The 19,880-nt window shown below is 43.1% G+C and overlaps 1 protein-coding gene across 2 annotated transcripts; it reads right to left on the reverse strand.

Moving 5' to 3' along the window:
- Nucleotides 1-308: 308 nt before the first annotated feature.
- cldn19 (claudin 19) lies at nt 309-19,407 on the reverse strand. Of its 2 annotated transcripts, none has more exons than XM_035777683.2 (5): nt 18,457-19,407; nt 5,574-5,738; nt 4,878-4,962; nt 4,609-4,755; nt 309-1,533 (listed from the first exon to the last, which is right to left on the reverse strand). In XM_035777683.2, the coding sequence occupies exons 1-5, from the start codon at nt 18,677-18,679 to the stop codon at nt 1,485-1,487; spliced, it is 669 nt and encodes a 222-aa protein (XP_035633576.1). In that variant the 5' UTR covers nt 18,680-19,407; the 3' UTR covers nt 309-1,484. The 2 variants fall into 2 exon arrangements, with proteins under 2 accessions (XP_035633576.1, XP_035633577.1); XM_035777684.2 differs by having other exon boundaries at nt 309-2,142.
- Nucleotides 19,408-19,880: the final 473 nt, after the last annotated feature.

Here is a 19,880-nt window from a genome sequence, read left to right on the forward strand (position 1 = left end):
AAGAGAGGGAGGTTGAAAAGGAGGGGTAAGGAGGTGTGAAATCATATCTGAACCCCAGGAGGAGGCCTTCGTAGACTCCTGACTCATACTACTCTGTGTGTGTGTGTGTGTGTGTGTGTGTGTGTGTGTGTGTGTGTGTGTGTGTGTGTGTGTGTGTGTGTGTGTGTGTGTGTGTGTGTGTGTGTGTGTGTGTGTGTGTGTGTGTGTGTGTGTGTGTGTGTGTGTGTGTGTGTGTGTGTGTGTGTGTGTGTGTGTGTGTGTGATGGTGGTGGTGGTGTATGTGTGCCAAACAAAGCATGAACACAACGTTTTTATGCTCTTACTTTATTCTAAAAGAAACATACATGAGTATACTTCAAAAGAAATCATACTTAAAATAATAATAGTGAATATTAGATGAAGAAGATGCATGGTAAATAAATGTAGGCAACAGAAAAACACGTTTGACCTGATTACATTCAGCAAACTGGCCGTTACTAAGTACAGTACCTGTACAGGAGACAGTGCTTTCAGCACCCGGAGTACAGAATAAGTTGCCATAGTCAATAACAAAACACATCTTCCATCCACACTAAATCATATTGGCACTTAACTAAATCGAATGCATGTATAGTAATATCCTCAATCTGGGCTACTGTACATGTACTTCTTCCAAACCGTCTCACAACTTTTACAAAGCGTGCCATCGCTCTCATCAGATAGGGACATTTAGGAATCTGTCTGTCTGTTGTTTTCTAAGTGGTATACTAGCTACAGTACAGTACATATTCATGTTCAGAGATATAACTACATGCAACAGGTTGTCTGAATGGTACATTTCATGCAAGAGAAAAAGACGTCCACGGATATGTTTTACCATATGTCCATATAGGATGTGACACTGTGGGATCCGTGTATAACAGTCAAAAACATACACACAAACACACATGTTATAAGGCACTGCAGTAGGGAATATGTAGTAGAAAGGCTGGAGGTGGTGTAATAAACATCTGGGCACTTCTGTATTCTATGTTCTATAAACACACCCTGAATGACTTCCTCTCCCAGAAACTAAAGACAGACTACAGACAGAAAGAATCATAGATTCAGGTTTACTGGCTTTCAATGATCCAAATAGGAGTTATTTGTCATGTGTGAGCACAAATAACACCTGTGCAGAATACCATTTTATATTGCTTGTGTACAAAACTGATTCTAAAATACATTGACAAACATTTAACACATGGGCATCTTTAAGAATGATACAGTACTAGCTACCCATTAGGGTTGGTCTGCAGATGCATTCAGTGTGTTCTGGATTTATTTTGTTTGCTTTCTGAAAGTGTCTTTTCTATTGAAAGTGTCTTGTCTGCTTATGTTTTCTATTGAGAGTGTCTTGTCTGCTTCTATTTTCTTTGAGAGAGTGTCTTGTCTGTTTTTGTTAGACAGTGTCTTGCCTGTTGCCAAAAATCTAACACATCGTGGGGCCAAAGAAGTCGCCCAAACTATAAGTATTCCTCCTTTTTCTCTGGTGGGGAATGTTTAACATTTGGTCTGCAATTTAAAAGAAAAAACATGTTTCAGTAAATGTACATTTGAATACTCAGAGAACAAAACCAAAATGCACATTTCTACCAACCCAGAAATCACAGGATATTAGTGAAGCAGAAATCAACATAACATAATGACACGACAAGTCTCACATGTTCAGTTAAAGTCCAGTCAATAAAAGATAAAAGGATATCATGGACTTTCTAGTAAAGGGTTCACAGGTTGAAAAACAGTGAAATACTGCCCCTCTAGCCATAAGGGGGGTCTAACCACCTAACCACACTTCTCCTTTAAGAGTCTATATTTACAAACAGGCTCAGGAAGTGGGAGAAGGGAAGAAGCAATCTCTTAAAGGGGTGGCGGACATTGTGTCGACCCTTAATATCAGACACTGATAAGGAGCAGACATTTAGGAATGGGGTTGGAGGGAGGGAGGGAGGGAGGGAGGGAGGGAGGGAGAGCAACAAATACTATAGTGGAGAGACAAAGGTCCAAATTTTGAATCTAGGAAGGAACAGGGAAAGGGGAGACAGTGAGTGGAACTCGGACATTCCTGGGGGACAGGCAGGGGTTGGTCAGTCAGGGAAACTAGTCTCACTCAACAACTCTGCCCTGAATTAGGGAAGAGAAGAAGACAGGCAGAGAAGAACAGCATTAGATGAGAGGAGACGAGAGGAGAGAGAGACACACATCAAGACCTCACCGATTCACCGTTACAGGAAGCTCTCTGGTATTAGTGGGTGAATGAGTGCTTGATATTGCATGCTAAGTAAGGAAAAATGAGAAGAGATGCTAGCTATCCAGGCTGCCCTAGATGTGAAGAGGTGCATGCTAGTTAGGCTGCGCTAGCTCTGTGATTAGTTACTGAGTGAAGATGGTTGAAGTGTTTTTGAAAGACAAAGGTTTTTGATCCTAAATTAAGGGTTAAGGATGGAGAAATTGGTGGATGCTGATGAGTCACAGAGCACAGATCATTTGTAATGCAATTTGTTCTATGGCATGGAATTGATCAGATATTATGTCCAAATGTGTTGGGTTTATGATGGCTGGTTTTGCTTTGTTTTTATGTTTTATGTTTTTATTCTTAATAAAAGCCAATAAAGGTCCATGTTTTATAAACATTTACATTTTACATTTAAGTCATTTAGCAGACGCTCTTATCCAGAGCGACTTACAAATTGGTGCATTCACCATAAAGCAGGGTGTTAGACACGTAACCTTTCCAGGTTTCCAACTAGTTGCCGAACCTTTCTCTTACATTGAATAAAGAAACTGGTCGTGTTGAAACCAGAAACGTGTTAATCTGACAGCGAGCAACTCTTGGCTTATTGTTGACATATACATATTGATTTGAGGTTTGGGAGTTGAGGTCTTTAATAGAAACGTTTCTGGAGAATATTGTTGATGGTGGTTCAGCACTTTATTGTTCATTTTGAAAACACTTAAACATATTTAAAATCATTGAAAATAAGAAAAAAGTAATGGATAGTAAGTAAACTAGCCGTTTCAAATCAGTAAGACCTACTTTAGGTACACACAAAGTTACAAAAAACATAAATATTTATTTTCTTTTGGCTTTTAGCTAGTTCAGTCACATTTGTAATTTGGTAATGACTCTTAGAGGACATCTGTTGTTGACAGGCTTGTAATGGTCAACCTCCCCCCTTTCATTTAGCAGAAGTGTAGGAGGTCCTTCAGGCCTATGTACCCTCATTCTGAGTACAATGGAACACTCCATACACAAGGTCTTTACTAAGGAGAGGGGCCAGATGACCAGAAAACGGGGGGGCTTGGAACAGTTCAATGGTTCTGTTATCGGAAGCACAATTAACCAACCCTTTTACCCAAATTAATTATGATCAAGAGCGATGAAGAGTCAGAGGTGTGGGTGGTGGATTCAAGCAGAGAAATGCGTGGGTTGAGTTGGGGTTCAGGAGGTCTAGATGGCCTGAGCAGAGGCTCAGTGAGTGACTAAAAGCACAGTATTTAGCATAGAATAGAGTAGTATCAAATAGAATTTCAATGCATATTTTATTTAAGAGTGTTTGCCTACAGAGCACACAAGGAATAAAACCATGAGTTTAACTGAATCTGACGGGTTTTAGAACAGTCGGTTTTTATAAGAGGTCAGACAGTAGTCCTTAGCTTATGCAGTCTCTGAGGTATAGAACACATGGATGATGGATATTGGGTAGACTTGCACAGATGTGTTAACAAATGGAACGTGATGTTAAGGCATGCAATGACCGGCGCCTCTCTCTCGTTAAAACAACATTTATTTTAGCTCACATATTTGACCCTTTTCTGTATATCTGATTATAACTGATGACATCATAAAATGCTGCTTATCCAAACTGCATCAAAATAGCCCAGAGAAGATTTTCTGTTCTATTCGGAATGTCAGCCCTGTATGATGTCATCAACTATATTCGATTGGAATGTTAAAATGTGTGAGAAGACACAAAGCAACACATACAGCTCCAACCAGGAAGTATAGGACATGCTAACCAAACCACAAAATTGTTTTATTTTTCTATGATCGTGTTTGTCCCACAATTTACCTTCAGGCATTCTGCCATAAAACAATTCCTATGTCTCCTCTACACAGTAATTACTTTTCCAATACTTGATTTAGTTACGTTTAATGACTTTTAAGCCACATGCCAGATTTGATAAACATAAAACGCTTTAAAAGGATAATTGAGCAAAATGACCATCCTCTCAATGACATGTATTGCAATAAAATGTCAAAGTTTCAGCTGAAGAATATGTTCCATAGAATACATGTCATTATGTAATGTCATTATAAAAGCCTCTGAATTCCTAAAAGTTTCTAAAATCCAAAAGGTGGAGACTGTGCTTGTGTGTGTGTGTGTGTGTGTGTGTGTGTGTGTGTGTGTGTGTGTGTGTGTGTGTGTGTGTGTGTGTGTGTGTGTGTGTGTGTGTGTGTGTGTGTGTGTGTGTGTGTGTGTGTGTGTGTGAGCTTTACACATCAGTTAAAGATAAAAGGGGAGGAGCAAAGTATGGCCTCTACTCTCTGTTTGGGTGGCTGCTGGGAGGGGGCAGGTTTACACGTACTCCCTGGCTGTGGATGGTTGTGATTGGCGGTAGTACTGCTGCCCTCGCCTCTCCTCATTGGAGCAGGAGCAGCACAGGAAGGATCCACCCAAAACCGTCAAGCTGGCCGCCGCCCATCCCACGAACAGGGCTGACCCAAACTCATACCTGCAGTGTAAATGGTCAAATCTGTCTTTAATATACATTTACAGTACTATTAGACATGTTATCTATTACTCAAAGACTAACTGAGTGGTAGATACAGTGTGTGACCAGTGTGATAGGGTTACCTGGCATTGACCGGCGTGTTTGGGTTGAAGAAATGATAGGACACCTGAGTGGCGTACCAGGATACGGACACCAGCGTACACAGACCTGCAGAGAGAGGAAGAGAGAAAGAGAGAGGAGGGGGGAACAACATCACATTATGAATCTAAACAAGAACATACACACACGTACACACACATACACACACTGCAGCAGTAAAAGCACTCTGTGTAATGACTCTGAGGTTGTTATTCTCTCTGTCAGGCTCATGGTTGTCTCTGAGGTCATGGAGCTAATGTGTCCAAAATCACCACTTCCTGTTTACAGCTGGGACCCTTATTACCCAGAAGACCGCTGGTGAGAGTTTCTGATCAGAGGAATGCAAGACATGAGCCCTGAAAGACTGGTTCCACTCAAACAGTAAAAGTGAGAGTAATATAGTGAACACTTAAATAAATTATAGAGATAACAAGCTCTTAACTCACTGTAGTGCCTGAACCTTTAACTTAGGGAGTGGTACTATTTTCTAATAGCTGATTAATTTGTGAGTGTTGAGGTGGTTAAAAAACAGCAAGCTACACAGTATAGTGGTCACATGACTAACTTTACACAGTGTAAATCAGTGTTATCATGCAGGTGCCCACACTCTTGCTCCAGAGTTCTGTTTGTTTCTTTAATCACATGACAGTCACATGGTGGTCACCTGATAGTGGTCTCACCTGCGAGTAGAAAGAGGGCTCCTCCAGACACAGCGATGAGCCCCTTGGAGGCGGGGTTATTGTCGCCCACCTTAGTGCACTTCATCCCCACTACACTCACTATCATTCCTATGAAGCCCAGCAGCACGGACACCACCATAAGAGCACGACACGTCTGGATGTGAACTGTGGAGAGGGGGAGGTGTGAAACAAGAAGATGAGAGAAGACAAAAGAATAGATGAAGGCAGAGAGATGGGAGAAGAGGTGAGAGGAGAAACGAAAAGAGGGGAAACATGAGGGGGGTATGAGGAGAGCGAGAGAGCAGGTAGAATATAGAAGGGTGGAGTGGTAGCAGGGAGAGAAACAAGTGTTAAGAGGGTCAAGGGAGTGACAGAAAGAGGGGAAGAGAGAGGACAACAGAATGGGTATGTTAGGGCAGTGGTACTCGGCTTCAGATGGCAAGGAGATCAGACAGACTACAGGGTACATACAGAATATCTACACAGCCTGGTATATTTATGTACACAATCTACATACAGCCTGGTATGTATATACATACAGTTGGGAGAACAAGTATTTGATAACCTGCAAAATCGGCAGTGTTTCCTACTTACAAAGCATGTAAAGGCCTGTCATTTTTTATCATAGGTAAACTTCAACTGTGAGAGACGGAATCTAAAACAAAAATCCAGAAAATCACATTGTATGATTTTTAAGTAATTAATTTGCATTTTATTACAGTATTTGATACATCAGAAAAGCAGAACTTAATATTTGGTACAGAAACCTTTGTTTGCAATTACAGAAATCATACGTTTCCTGTAGTTCTTGACCAGGTTTGCACACACTGCAGCAGGGATTTTAGCCCACTCCTCCATACAGACCTTCTCCAGATCCTTCAGGTTTCGGGGCTGTCGCTGGGCAATACGGACTTTCAGCTCCCTCCAAAGATTTTCTTTGGGTTCAGGTCTGAAGACTGGCTAGGCCGCTCCAGGACCTTGAGATGCATCTTACGGAGCCACTCCTTAGTTGCCCTGGCTGTGTGTTTCCGGTCGTTGTCATGCTGGAAGACCCAGCAACGACCCATTTTCAATGCTCTTACTGAGGGAAGTAGGTTGTTGGCCAAGATCTCGCGATACATGGCCCCATCCATCCTCCCCTCAATACGGTGCAGTCGTCCTGTCCCCTTTGCAGAAAAGCATCCCCAAAGAATTATGTTTTCACCTCCATGCTTCACGGTTGGGATGGTGTTCTTGGGGTTGTACTCATCCTTCTTCTTCCTCCAAAACACTGCGAGTGGAGTTTAGACCAAAAATCTTTATTTTTGTCTCATCAGACCACATGACCTTCTCCCATTCCTCCTCTGGATCATCCAGATGGTCATTGGCAAACTTCAGACAGGCCTGGACATGCACTGGCTTGAGCAGGGGGACCTTGCGTGCGCTGCAGGATTTTAATCCATGACGGCGTAATGTGTTACTAATGGTTTTCTTTGAGACCGTGGTCCCAGCTGTGGTCCCAGCTCTCTTCAGGTCATTGACCAGGTCCTGCCGTGTAGTTCTGGGCTGATCCCTCACCTTCCTCATGATCATTGATGCCCCATGAGGCGAGATCTTGCATGGAGCCCCAGACCGAGGGTGATTGACCGTCATCTTGAACTTCTTCCATTTTCTACTATTTGTGCCAACAACGCTCTAAATATACCAGGCTGTGTAGATATTCTATATATACCAGGCTGTTAGAGCGTTGGACTAGTAACCGGAAGGTTGCGAGTTCAAACCCCCGAGCTGACAAGGTACAAATCTGTCGTTCTGCCCCTGAACAGGCAGTTAACCCACTGTTCCCAGGCCGTCATTGAAAATAAGAATATGTTCTTAACTGACTTGCCTGGTTAAATAAAGGTTACATTTTTTTTTTTTAAATATATATATAGAATGTCTACACACAGCCTGGTATATAGATATAGATATAGAATATCTACAAAGCCCAGTATATTTATACAGAATATCTACACACAGCCTGGTATATATATATATATATATTCTATATATATCTACACACAGCCTGGTATACATATACAGTTGAAGTCGGAAGTTTACACACACTTAGGTTGGAGTCATTAAAACTCGTTTTTCAGCCAATCCACAAATTTCTTGGTAAGAAACTATAGTTTTGGCAAGTCGATTACGACATCTACTTTGTGCATAACACAAGTAATTTTTCCAAAAATTGTTTACAGACAGATTATTTCACTTATAATTCACCGTATCACAATTCCAGTGGGTCAGAAATGTACAAACAGTTGACTGTGCCTTTAAACAGCTTGGAAAATTCCAGAAAATTATGTCATGGCTTAAGAAGCTTCTGATAGGCTAATTGACATAATTTGAGTCAATTGGAGGTGTACCTGTGGATGTATTTCAAGGCCTATCCTTCAAACTCACTGCTGCTTTACTTGACATAATGAGAACATCTAAAGAAATCAGCCAAGACTTCAGAAAAACAATTGTTGACCTCCACAAGTCTGGTTCATCCTTGGGAGTAATTTCCAAATGCCTGAAGGTACCACGTTCATCTGTACAAACCAATAGTACGCAAGTATAAACACCCTGGGACCACGCAGCCATCATACCACTCAGGAAGGAGACACGTTCTGTCTCCTAGAGATTAACGTACTTTGGTGCGAAAAGTGCAAATCAATCCCAGAACAATAGCAAAGGACCTTGTGAAGATGCTGGAGGAAACAGGTACAAAAGTATCTATAGCCACAGTAAAAGGAGTCCTATATCGACATAACCTGAATGGCCGCTCAGCAAGGAAGGAGCCACTGCTCCAAAACCGCCATTAAAAAGCCAGACTACGGTTTGCAACTGCACATGTGGACAAAGATCGTACTTTTTGGAGAAATGTCCTCTGGTCTGATGAAACAAAAATAAAACTGTTTGGCCCTAATGACCATCGTTATGTTTGGAGGAAAAATGGGATGCTTGCAAGCCGAAGAACACCATCCCAAATGTGAAGCACGGGGGTGGCAGCATCATGTTGTGGGGGTGCTTTGCTGCGAGAGGGACTGGTGTACTTCACAAAATAAATGGCATCATGAGGTACGAAAATGATATGGATATATTGAAGCAACATCTCAAGACATCTGTCAGGAAGTTAAAGTTATATATAAAATATCTACACAGCCTGGTATATATATTTAAAATATCTACACAGCCTGGTACATACATATAAAATATCTACACAGCCTGGTATACAAAATATCTACACAGCCTGGTATACACATATAAAATATCTACACAGCCTGGTACATACATATAAAATATCTACACAGCCTGGTATATAAAATATCTACACAGCCTGGTATACACATATAAAATATCTACACAGCCTGGTATATATATGTCTAGATTTCTCATGGGTTAAATTGGGGCAGAACAGCAGTGGAACTGTCACGACCTTAGAGACTTTTTATTTCTCTATTTGGTTAGGTCTGGGTGTGATTTGGGTGGGCATTCTAGTTTTCTATTTCTTTGTTGGCCAGGTAGGGTTCTCAATCAGAGGCAGCTGTCTATCGTTGTCTCTGATTGGGAGTCATACTTAGGCAGCCTGTTTTCCACCCTAGTTTATGGGATCTTGTTTTATTCACAGCAGCTGTCTAGCCCTGCAGAACGTTACGGTCGTATATATTTTGCTGCGCTTTCTTCTCACTCATTCAACGACGGACGTAACAGGAACAGATTTCTGTGCAAAACATCACTGGAAAAGCAACCAATCAAAACACAACCACCACATTGTAAATCAATATGAAATCAGAAGTCAACTTCTTAAGAAAACGTTTTAACACAAAACTGGAGACAAAAATTAGACACATTATCCTCCTCTCTTCGTTCTCCCTCACTCATACTATATGCCTCTTTCTCTCTCATCTCCTTATTGTTTTCTGTCTTTCTCTCTATCTCGCTCTCTCTTCTCTTTAAGAACTGATTTTGTTTCCCACTTCCATGGTACACAATGGGATAATAACATCAGTCTTAGACTTAACTGTCCCACTCAATCATTCAAAATCAAACCACAGGGGTTTCACCGCTCAGTTTTCCATGGATAACACACACATAACTCAGTGGGCGGGACATTTTACATATTTACTCATTCACACACACGCACACACGCAAATACATAAACATACGGATACATTCTGTGGGAGGAAACGACGTGCACACAGAAACATACATACTAATTTTCTGTCACACACACACACACACTGTAGGAGGGCCCGTGTTACATGTTTCACACAGTGGGATTAGTGTGGCTTTGTCACAAAGCGGGATTGTTTTCACAGGGCTGTCGCCACGGTGATCAGACACTGCGGCCTGCAACACACACTCACACAGCAGCCCTGACAACAGAGACTCCACTAACAGAATGTGAAAACAAAACACCAGTACAACACTAACACTGCGTTAATGCACTCACCAAGACCTTACAAACTGCAGACAAGACACCAAGTTCACAGCTCAATGTTCGATCAACACGAGCATATTAACCATGAACACAGCAACACATGTCTGCATCATACATTACACATTTCTACAGTGTTGCAAACAAATTAAACTACAACAATATATAAAGATTCATTTGCCACTAGTAGAGCCCTTTCAATCCCTGAACATCACCCCGAACAACACACAAGACAGCAGACTGTAAAACCACAGCTACTGCCAAGAACTGACAGTGCAAAACTACAATTGTTTACATTTGAGTCGTTCAGCAGACACTCTTATCCAGAGCGACTTACAGTAAGTAGCAAGTGCGTATATTTTCATGGTTTCTTCGTAATGGTCCCCAATGGGAATTTGACCCACAACCCTGGTGTTGCAAGTGCCTTGCTCTACCAACTGAGCTATACTGGATTATAATCTCTCAGCAGATCAAATTACTATATAGAATAGGATATGATAGAATAGAATAGAATAGAATAGAATAGAATAGAATAGGAGAACTACATAGTAAAATTGAATACTGACACTGACAGTGTGAGAAAATATATGTAACATACAACTGAGAACAATAGCCTGTCCAACAAACTTAAGTCATAATTTACATTGATGGGAAAACACACTCACACATTCATAGTTTAGCAATGAATCACATCTTAGAACCTGATCTGAAAGGGCTAGTGATGGGCAGATGGCCTTTGAACTTAGATTTATGTGTGGCAGGATCTACTTCAAGTAGAATTGTAATGGTTTATGAGAGAAAGAGGTTTTATTTTCTCTTTCTCCATTCTCTCTTTCATCCAGTGTGCGGGGAGTTTGGGCTGGCCGTACAAGGCACCACTCTGATCAACGGACTAATAGAGGAGTCAAGGACGTGTGTGTGTTCCTCCCACTATACTCTACCCTGTGTCAATGCTGGTAGGCACAAGCCGTATGTGTGTGCGTGTGTGCGTGTGTGCGTGTGTGTGTGTGTGTGTGTGTGTGTGTGTGTGTGTGTGTGTGTGTGTGTGTGTGTGTGTGTGTGTGTGTGTGTGTGTGTGTGTGTGTGTGTGTGTGTGTGTGTGTGTGTGTGTGTGTGTGTGTGTGTGTGTGTGTGTGTGTGTGTGTGTGTGTGTGTGTGTGTGTGTGTGTGTGTGTGTGTGTGTGTGTGTGTGTGTGTGTGTGTGTGTGTGTTTGTGGGATGACGTGGGACTTCATACGTGACAATGTTTTGCCCACTCCATTAAAACAGAAAAACATTCAAACAACTACCTTCATTCTATTAATGTAAATGTCAGTGTGACACAAGCTTTGTGGAATAGTGTAGAATAAGCTTAGGGGCACTGATATATGGATGATGATTGTCATGTGAGCCTTCAGCCTTAGAAGCATATTTGACATCAACAGCACAAAGGGCCATAGCAGCACTCCTGTCCAGTAGGAGGGGAACAAAACACAAACTAAATAGCTATAGACAGAGAGAGAGAGAGAGAGAGAGAGAGAGAGAGAGAGAGAGATACTGGATAGAGAGACAGCAAACTACTGGAGCGAGAGAGAGAGAGAGAGAGAGAGAGAGAGAGAGAGAGAGAGAGAGAGAGAGAGAGAGAGATACTGGATAGAGAGACAGCAAACTACTGGAGCGAGAGAGAGAGAGAGAGAGAGAGAGAGAGAGAGAGAGAGAGAGAGAGAGAGAGAGAGAGAGAGAGAGAGAGAGAGAGAGATACTAGAGAGAGAGACAGCAAACTACTGGAAAGAGACAGGGAGAGATACTGGATAAAGAGACAGCAAACTACAGGAGCGAGAGAGAGAGAGAGAGAGAGAGAGAGAGAGAGAGAGAGAGAGAGAGAGAGAGAGAGAGAGAGAGAGAGAGATACGAGAGAGAGAGACAGCAAACTACTGGAAAGAGACAGAGAGATAATGGATAGAGAGACAGTGAACTACTGGAGAGAGAGAGAGAGAGAGAGAGAGAGAGAAAGAGAGAGAGAGAGATAGAGAGAGAGAGACAGCAAACTACTGAGAGAGAGAGAGAGAGAGAGAGAGAGAGAGAGAGAGAGAGAGAGAGAGAGAGAGAGAGAGAGAGAGAGAGAGAGAGAGAGAGAGAGAGAGAGAGAGAGAGAGAGAGAGAGAGAGAACTACTGGAGAGAGAGGAGCAGCAAACTACTAGAGAGAGAGAGAAAGAGAGAGAGAGGGGGAATACTGGGTAGAAAGACAGCAAACTACTGGAGTGAGAGAGAGAGAGAGAGAGAGAGAGAGAGAGAGAGAGAGAGAGACTAGAGAGAGAGAGAGAGAGAGAGAGAGAGAGAGAGAGAGAGAGAGAGAGAGCGAACTACTGGAGAGAGAGGAACAGCAAACTACTAGAGAGAGAGCGAGAGAGAGAGGGGAATACTGGGTAGAAAGACAGCAAACTACTGGAGGAGAGAGAGAGAGAGAGAGAGAGAGAGAGAGAGAGAGAGAGAGAGAGAGAGAGAGAGAGAGAACTAGAGAGAGAGGAACAGAGAGAGAGAGAGAGAGAGGTTCTGGATAGAGAGACAGCAAACTACTGGAGGGAGAGAGAGAGAGAGAGAGAGAGAGAGAGAGAGAGAGAGAGAGAGAGAGAGAGAGAGAGAGAGAGGGAGAGATACTGGGTGAGAGAGAGAGAGAGAGAGAGAGAGAGAGAGAGAGAGAGAGAGAGAGAGAGAGAGAGAGAGAGAGAGAGAGAGAGAGAGAGAGATACTGGAGAGAGAGAGAGAGAGAGAGAGAGAGAGAGAGAGAGAGAGAGAGAGAGAGAGAGAGAGAGAGAGAGAGAGAGAGAGAGAGAGAGAGAGAGAGAGAGAGAGAGAGAGAGAGAGAGAGAGAGAGAGAGAGAGAACTACTGGAGAGAGAGGGACAGCAAACTACTAGAGAGAGAGCGAGAGAGAGAGGGGGCTACTGGATATAAAGACAGCAAACTACTGGAGTGAGTGAGTGAGTGTTGCAAACCGTAGTGAGTGAGTGAGTGAGTGAGTGAGTGAGTGAGTGAGTGAGTGAGTGAGTGAGTGAGTGAGAGAGAGAGAGAGAGATACTGGATAGAGAGACAGAAAACTACTGGAGAGCGAGAGAGAGAGATACTGGAGAGAGAGAGAGAGAGAGATACTGGATAGAGAGACAGCTAACTACTGGAGAGAGAAAGAGAGACAGCGAACTACTAGAGAGATACTGGAGAGAGAGAGAGAGAGAGAGAGAGAGAGAGAGAGAGAGAGAGAGAGAGAGAGAGAGAGAGAGAGAGAGAGAGAGAGAACTACTGGAGAGAGAGGGACAGCAAACTACTAGAGAGAGAGCGAGAGAGAGAGGGGGATACTGGATAGAAAGACAGCAAACTACTGGAGTGGGTGAGTGAGTGTTGCAAACCGTAGTGAGTGAGTGAGTGAGTGAGTGAGTGAGTGAGTGAGTGAGTGAGTGAGTGAGTGAGTGAGTGAGTGAGTGAGTGAGTGAGTGAGTGAGTGAGAGAGAGAGAGAGAGAGATACTGGATAGAGAGACAGACAACTACTGGAGAGAGAGAGAGAGAGAGAGAGATACTGGAGAGAGAGAGAGAGATACTGGATAGAGGGACAGCTAACTACTGGAGAGAGAAAGAGAGACAGCGAACTACTAGAGAGATACTGAGAGAGAGAGAGAGAGAGAGAGAGAGAGAGAGAGAGAGAGAGAGAGAGAGAGAGAGAGAGAGAGAGAGAGAGAGATACTGAGAGAGAGAGAGAGAGAGAGAGAGAGAGAGAGAGAGAGAGAGAGAGAGAGAGAGAGAGAACTACTGAGAGAGAGAGAGAGGGACAGCAAACTACTAGAGAGAGAGTGAGAGAGAGAGAGAGAGAGAGAGAGAGAGGGAGATACTGAGAGAGAAAGACAGCAAACTACTGGATAGAAAGACAGCAAACTACTGGAGTGAGTGAGTGAGTGAGTGAGTGAGTGAGTGAGTGAGTGAGTGAGTGAGTGAGTGAGTGAGTGAGAGAGAGAGAGAGAGAGAGAGAGAGAGAGAGAGAGAGAGAGAGAGGGGAGGGTGGGTGGGTAGGAGAGCGAGCTGCTACTATCTCTACTGATGACCTCACAATAGCCAGCAGGATAACAGGGGATGAGAGCATGGTGTGATGGGAGGGGGGACATCAGACCATCCATCATCTCATCAGTCTGTGTGGGCTGGTGGTAAGATATTCCACTGTAATATCCAGAGCTGCATTCTTTGACAGTTCAAATGTTTACCTAGAAAATACTGTAAATATCGTTGGTGTCAGTATTGATGTCATTGTGCCAATATGGAGTCTCCTGCCCAGGTTATTCTAAATCTCCGACCACACCATTGTCTGTGTATTCATTAGACTGTAGGCGAGAGTGCTCTACGACTTGGACAGTATTCAACACTAAGCTGTTAACCTCAAAAGGATACCCAGGTCCTGAAACCTGGCAAAAACAGTTGCACTCATCTAACAGTAGTACAGTAACCTAGCTGTACAGTACTTCATCTTCCCCAGAGCCAGATAGAGAGCGTTTGGGCATTATTCTGTCATCCAAAAAGCATGATGTCACTGAGATGACATAACATGAATCCATGGCAGCCATTTTAGCATCTCCTGGAGTGATTGAACAGAAGCAGCAATATGGCATCCATCTCTGAAGTTGGCTACAATTTACCTACAGTTGAAGTCAGAAGTTTACATAGACACATTTTGCCACAACTTTGGAAGTTTGCTTGGGGTCATTGTCCATTTGGAAGACCCATTTGCGACCAAGCTTTAACTTCCTGTCTGATGTCTTGAGATTTGCTTCAATTTATCCACCTAATTTTCCTACCTCATGATGCCATCTATTTTGTGAAGTGCACCAGTCCCTCCTGCAGCAAAGCACCCCCACAACATGATGCTATCACCCCCGTGCTTCACGGTTGGGATGGTGTTCTTCAGCTTGTTCGCCTCCCCCTTTTTCCTCCAAACACAACGATGGTCATTAGGGCCAAACAGTTTTATTTTTGTTTCATCAGACCAGAGGACATTTTTCCAAAAAGTACGATCTTTGTCTCCATGTGCAGTTGCAATCCATAGTCTGGCTTTTTAATGGCGGTTTTGGAGCAGTGGCTTCTTCCTTGCTGAGCGACCTTTCAGGTTATGTCGATTTAGGACTAATTTTATTGTGGATATAGATACTTTTGTACCTGTTTCCTCCAGCACCTTCACAATGCCCTTTACTGTTGTTCTGGGATTGATTTGCACTTTTCGCACCAAAGTACGCTCATTTCTAGGAGACAGAACGTGTCTCCTTCATGAGCGGTATGGCGGCTGCGTGGTCCCATGGTGTTTATACTTGCGTACTTTTGTTTGTACAGATGAACGTGGTAGCTTCAGGCGTTTGGAAATTGCTCCCAAGGATGAACCAGACTTGTGGAGGTCTTTTCTGAGGTCTTGGCTGATTTCTTTAGATTTTCCCATGATGTCAAGCAAAGAGGCACTGAGTTTGAAGGTAGGCCTTGAAATACATCCACAGGTACACCTCCAATTGACTCTTATTATGTAATTTAGCCTATCAGAAGCTTCTAAAGCCGTGGCATGATTTTCTGGAATTTTCCAAGCTGTTTAAAGGCACAGTCAACTTATTGTATGTAATCTCCCAAACCACTGGAATTGTGATACAGTGAATTATAAGTGAAATAATCTGTCTGTAAACAATTTTTGGGAAAAAGACTTGTGTTGTGCACAAAGTAGATGTCCTAACCGACTTGCCAAAACTATAGTTTGTTAACAAGAAATATGTGGAGTGGTTGAAAAACGAGTTTTAATGACTCCAACCTAAGTGTATGTAAACTTCCGACTTCAACTGTATATTGTTTAATGACCCTGTTGTGTCCTGTATAGCACCAGTGCTTGTGTGGTATTGTACACTGCCTAGTGCAGTACAGAGGTTTCATTCACTGCAGAGCCCAGAGAACTGAGAGCTTCGATGGTTTGTGACCAATACCAGGCAGTATCTGCCTCTGAGACTCTGAGACAGCAACATGTAGAAGAACTGTTCATTCAGCACCACTGTTCAGACTATAGTGAAACAAAGCAGGATAAGACAGTATGAAAAACCTCAAGATACTTCCGGAATTGTTCTGTGTGTACAGGGAGTAGTATCCTGATTTATATCCTTCTAGTGTGCAGATCTTGACATAAGTCTCTCCGAACAGTTTCTCACAGCTTCGATATGTTTACATTGTCACAGGTTTTGAAAACGAATTGCCTTTTTAAGGGCAATTAATCAGAATCTGAAAAAAAGTCCATCAGTTTCCACTGCAGTGCTTTGGTACACTCCACCACTGCAACAACACAGTCTGGTGAACAATTAGTCCTCATCACATGTTCCTCATGCTGTGTAGTGAAGGAGAAGGGTTCATTTAGCACAATATGAAAAGCACCTGCAGGAACTGCCTAACACACACACACACACACACACACACACACACACACACACACACACACACACACGCACACACACACACACACACACACACACACACACACACACACACACACACACACACACACACACACACACACACACACACACACACACACACACACACACACACACACACACACCAGTACACATGCTTGAGCACACACACTTTGCATCCAAGACCAATACTGAGTCTGAAATACCATAACAGGAAGAGATGTTGGTAAGACCATGAGTTCACTCAACAGTGGAAAAGAGTGAGTACGTGCCAAATGGTTCAGTTCAGTGATTTAATCTCTTAGCCCGGCACAGCCAGAAGAGGACTGGCCACCCCTCATAGCCTGGTTCTTCTCTACCCGGCACAGTCAGAAGTGGACTGGCCACCCCTCATAGCCAGGTTCCTCTCTACCCAGCACAGCCAGAAGAGGACCGGCCACCCCTCATAGCCTGGTTCCTCTATACCCGGCACAGCCAGAAGAGGACTGTCCACCCCTCATAGCCTGGTTCCTCTCTAGGTTTCTTCCTAGGTTCTGGCCTTTCTAGGGAGTTTTTCCTAGCCACAGTGCTTTTACACCTGCATTGCTTGCTGTTTGGGGTTTTATGCTGGGTTTCTGTACAGCACTTTGTGACATCAGCTGATGTAAGAAGGGCTTAAAAAAATGTATTTGATTGATTGAAATTTGATTGGTTACCTGACCTACACTCAACAACATGCCTTGCTTGACTAGACAGCAACAAGAAGCAGAAGCCATGCTAGTATTACGCGGGGTAAACTTTTCAAAAGTTGGTACCAAAGTGTGTTATGCTGTTTGCTCTCACTCGCTCGTTTTCCACTCACACAAACACACACACGGGGTGTGTTGGGGCCGGACAGGAACAATGCGTGTGTGTGGGGAAGACAGAGCACATTCTGAGAATATCTCTGATGTTTGGCTCAACACTGGGCTTTTCTTCTCCAAACAACCACTATTCATCACAGGGACAATACTCTGTTTTTATTACTCCGATGAGCAAAGGAGACCAAGCTCGAGCTCATCCCTCGCAGAAAATGTTTTGATATAATGAATTGCACAGTGGCCAAACGTTAGCCTGATTTGTTGTTTTGGGGCGGTGTGGGTCACAGGGAGTAACATGCGTATCCGTGTCTCTTAATAAAACTAAAACAAAAACAGAAAACTCCAAAGGGTGTCGACCATTCTGATTTACAGACAAATTATTTGACCAAGTCCTCCCCCTGTAGCTTTTCATTACCCTAATGGGGTAATCAGTGGAGAGAATAGACGGGTGAATTTATGTCATCTGCCTGCCATTAATTATGAGTCAGTAGGTCTATGCTAAACAGATTGGAGATGCCAGGAACCTCATATTCAGGGCTAATTTATGCCTGAACCCCACATTCCTCTCTCCCTCTCTCTCTCCCACTCTCTCTTTCTTTCTTAAACATGCCAACAGCAGCACTTTTTATCTAATAGATTTATGCCTGACTTTAATGTGTTCCAGACAGTTGGATTAGTTAGATTGTTTTATGAATTGTTTATGCATTCAGTTGCTGAATCATACAAATAGGCAAATTGATAATTTGATCATGATGTTTCTTCAAACACTTCCCTCTATAAATCAACCCAGTTAATTGCCCGTGTTGGGAATCGGGTAAACAGATCTGTTGTGAGTGAATAAGGCATCTCATAATGACCAACTCCAGATACACAACTGTCCATAACAGGATCTCTCTCTCTCTCTCTCTCTCTCTCTCTCTCTCTCTATATATATATATATATATATATATATATATATATATATATATATATATATATATATATATATAGAGAGAGAGAGAGAGAGAGAGAGAGAGAGAGAGAGAGAGAGAGAGAGAGAGCGGATTTGTTCAAGATGCAATGCTGGGGCAGGGAAAGAGAGAGAGAAATATAGAAATCAGATAATGACAGGTCACAAGTATAGGAGTGATCGTTATGATGTCCTACTCACCGTCCAGTGACAGCATGGAGTCAAACACCTTGCACTGCACCTGTCCTGTACTCTGGGAGGCACAGCTCATCCACAGGCCCTCATAGAGCCCCACCGCCGTGATGATGGCGTCGCCTGCGTACGAAGACTGCTTCCACTGGGGCAGAGCCGTGGTGGAGATGATGCCTATCCAACCACCCAATGCCAGGAAGTAACCCAGTAATTGGAATCCTGAGTTTGCCATCCTGTCTTTATGTCTATCTGTTATCGACTGTCTCTAGCTTTGTTTTTCTCTCTTACTCTCTGGTTCCTTCTTGTTATTTCTTTCTAAATGTATAGCTTTCTTTCCTTTTTATTTATCTGTCCTCTTTCTGTCCTCCTTTTCTTTGGCTACTATTTTGTCCTCTTCAGAACACCTGAAGCAGTCTCGCTTCCACACACAGGTAATACTGTTGGCAGAGTGAAACACAGAACTCCCCCAAACTGTTTCTCAGAGCTCCCGTTGTCTCTCAGAGCCACAGAACCAAAAGTCAAACACCCCTTTACAGACAACCCAGATTTCAGCACTACCCCAGGCACTCTCTCAGTGGTCTCTTTCGTTTCTCTTTCTTCCTCTGTTCTCCTTTCTGGTCACTGTCCGCTCTCTCTGAGCATCTCCTTCTCTCTGCTCTCTCTCACACATCTGGCGTTCTCCTCTCTCTCGCGCTCTCTATCTGTCTCGCTCTCTCTCTCTCACTCTCTCTCTCTGTTTATTTCTCTTTCTCCTGTTGGAAGTGTGTTTGTCCGGGTCTGGAGGTTGACCAGACTGCTCTTTCCTGGTTGTCTGGGGTGATCAGGTCGTCAGGCTCGGTCACTATGCTCACTAGGCTTCCTCAGATACGGCATGGTTTCACCCTGACTCTCTATCTCTCTCTTTCTTTCATCAACACTCTTTCCATCTGCTCCGCACTTTGAGGGCTGAACAAGGGTTTAGAGAAAAAAAATAGAAAAAGTTCATGTACACAAAAATCCCCTAACAGGCTGGGCACAGAGGGGTCAAGAGCTGAGCTCTGATTGGCCCTTCAGTGTTCTAGGAACGCCCAATGGGAAGGGGAGAGGAGAGGGGGCAGGATGGGGATAAGGGGGGTCTAGGGAGAGAGAGAGAGAGAGAGAGAGAGAGGGAGAGAGAGAGATTATACTGAGTGGAGTTCAGAGGTAAAGCAAAACCACACAACACAACACAAAACTCTCTTTCCAAGCAAGAAGACCTCCCATAGCAGTCAAACCCAAAGCATCCCAACTTTTACCAATGCCTGTAGACTTCCTATGTTCTCAACTTCCATTACACAATATCATTTATATTAAGGAAAGTCTATAATGATATATTTATTTTTTTACATTTTTTTTTACCTTTATTTAACTAGGCATGTTAGTTAAAAAAAAATCTTATTTTCAATGACGGCCTA

This window comes from Oncorhynchus keta, chromosome 10 (genome assembly GCF_023373465.1).
Source record: "Oncorhynchus keta strain PuntledgeMale-10-30-2019 chromosome 10, Oket_V2, whole genome shotgun sequence".
In the NCBI taxonomy this organism is placed as follows: Eukaryota; Metazoa; Chordata; class Actinopteri; order Salmoniformes; family Salmonidae; genus Oncorhynchus; species Oncorhynchus keta.

What these genes read in the sequence shown, in the direction of transcription:
- cldn19 (XM_035777683.2), bottom strand. Translation starts at nt 18,679, where the DNA reads ATGGCAAACTCAGGATTCCAATTACTGGGTTACTTCCTGGCATTGGGT. An exon ending in AGCCCTCTTTCTACTCGCAG is followed by an intron (nt 4,963 to 5,573) that starts GTGAGACCACTA and finishes CTCTCTCTGCAG; the next exon opens with GTCTGTGTACGCTGGTGTCC. An exon ending in CAACCATCCACAGCCAGGGA is followed by an intron (nt 1,534 to 4,608) that starts GTACGTGTAAAC and finishes TTTAAATTGCAG; the next exon opens with ACCAAATGTTAAACATTCCC.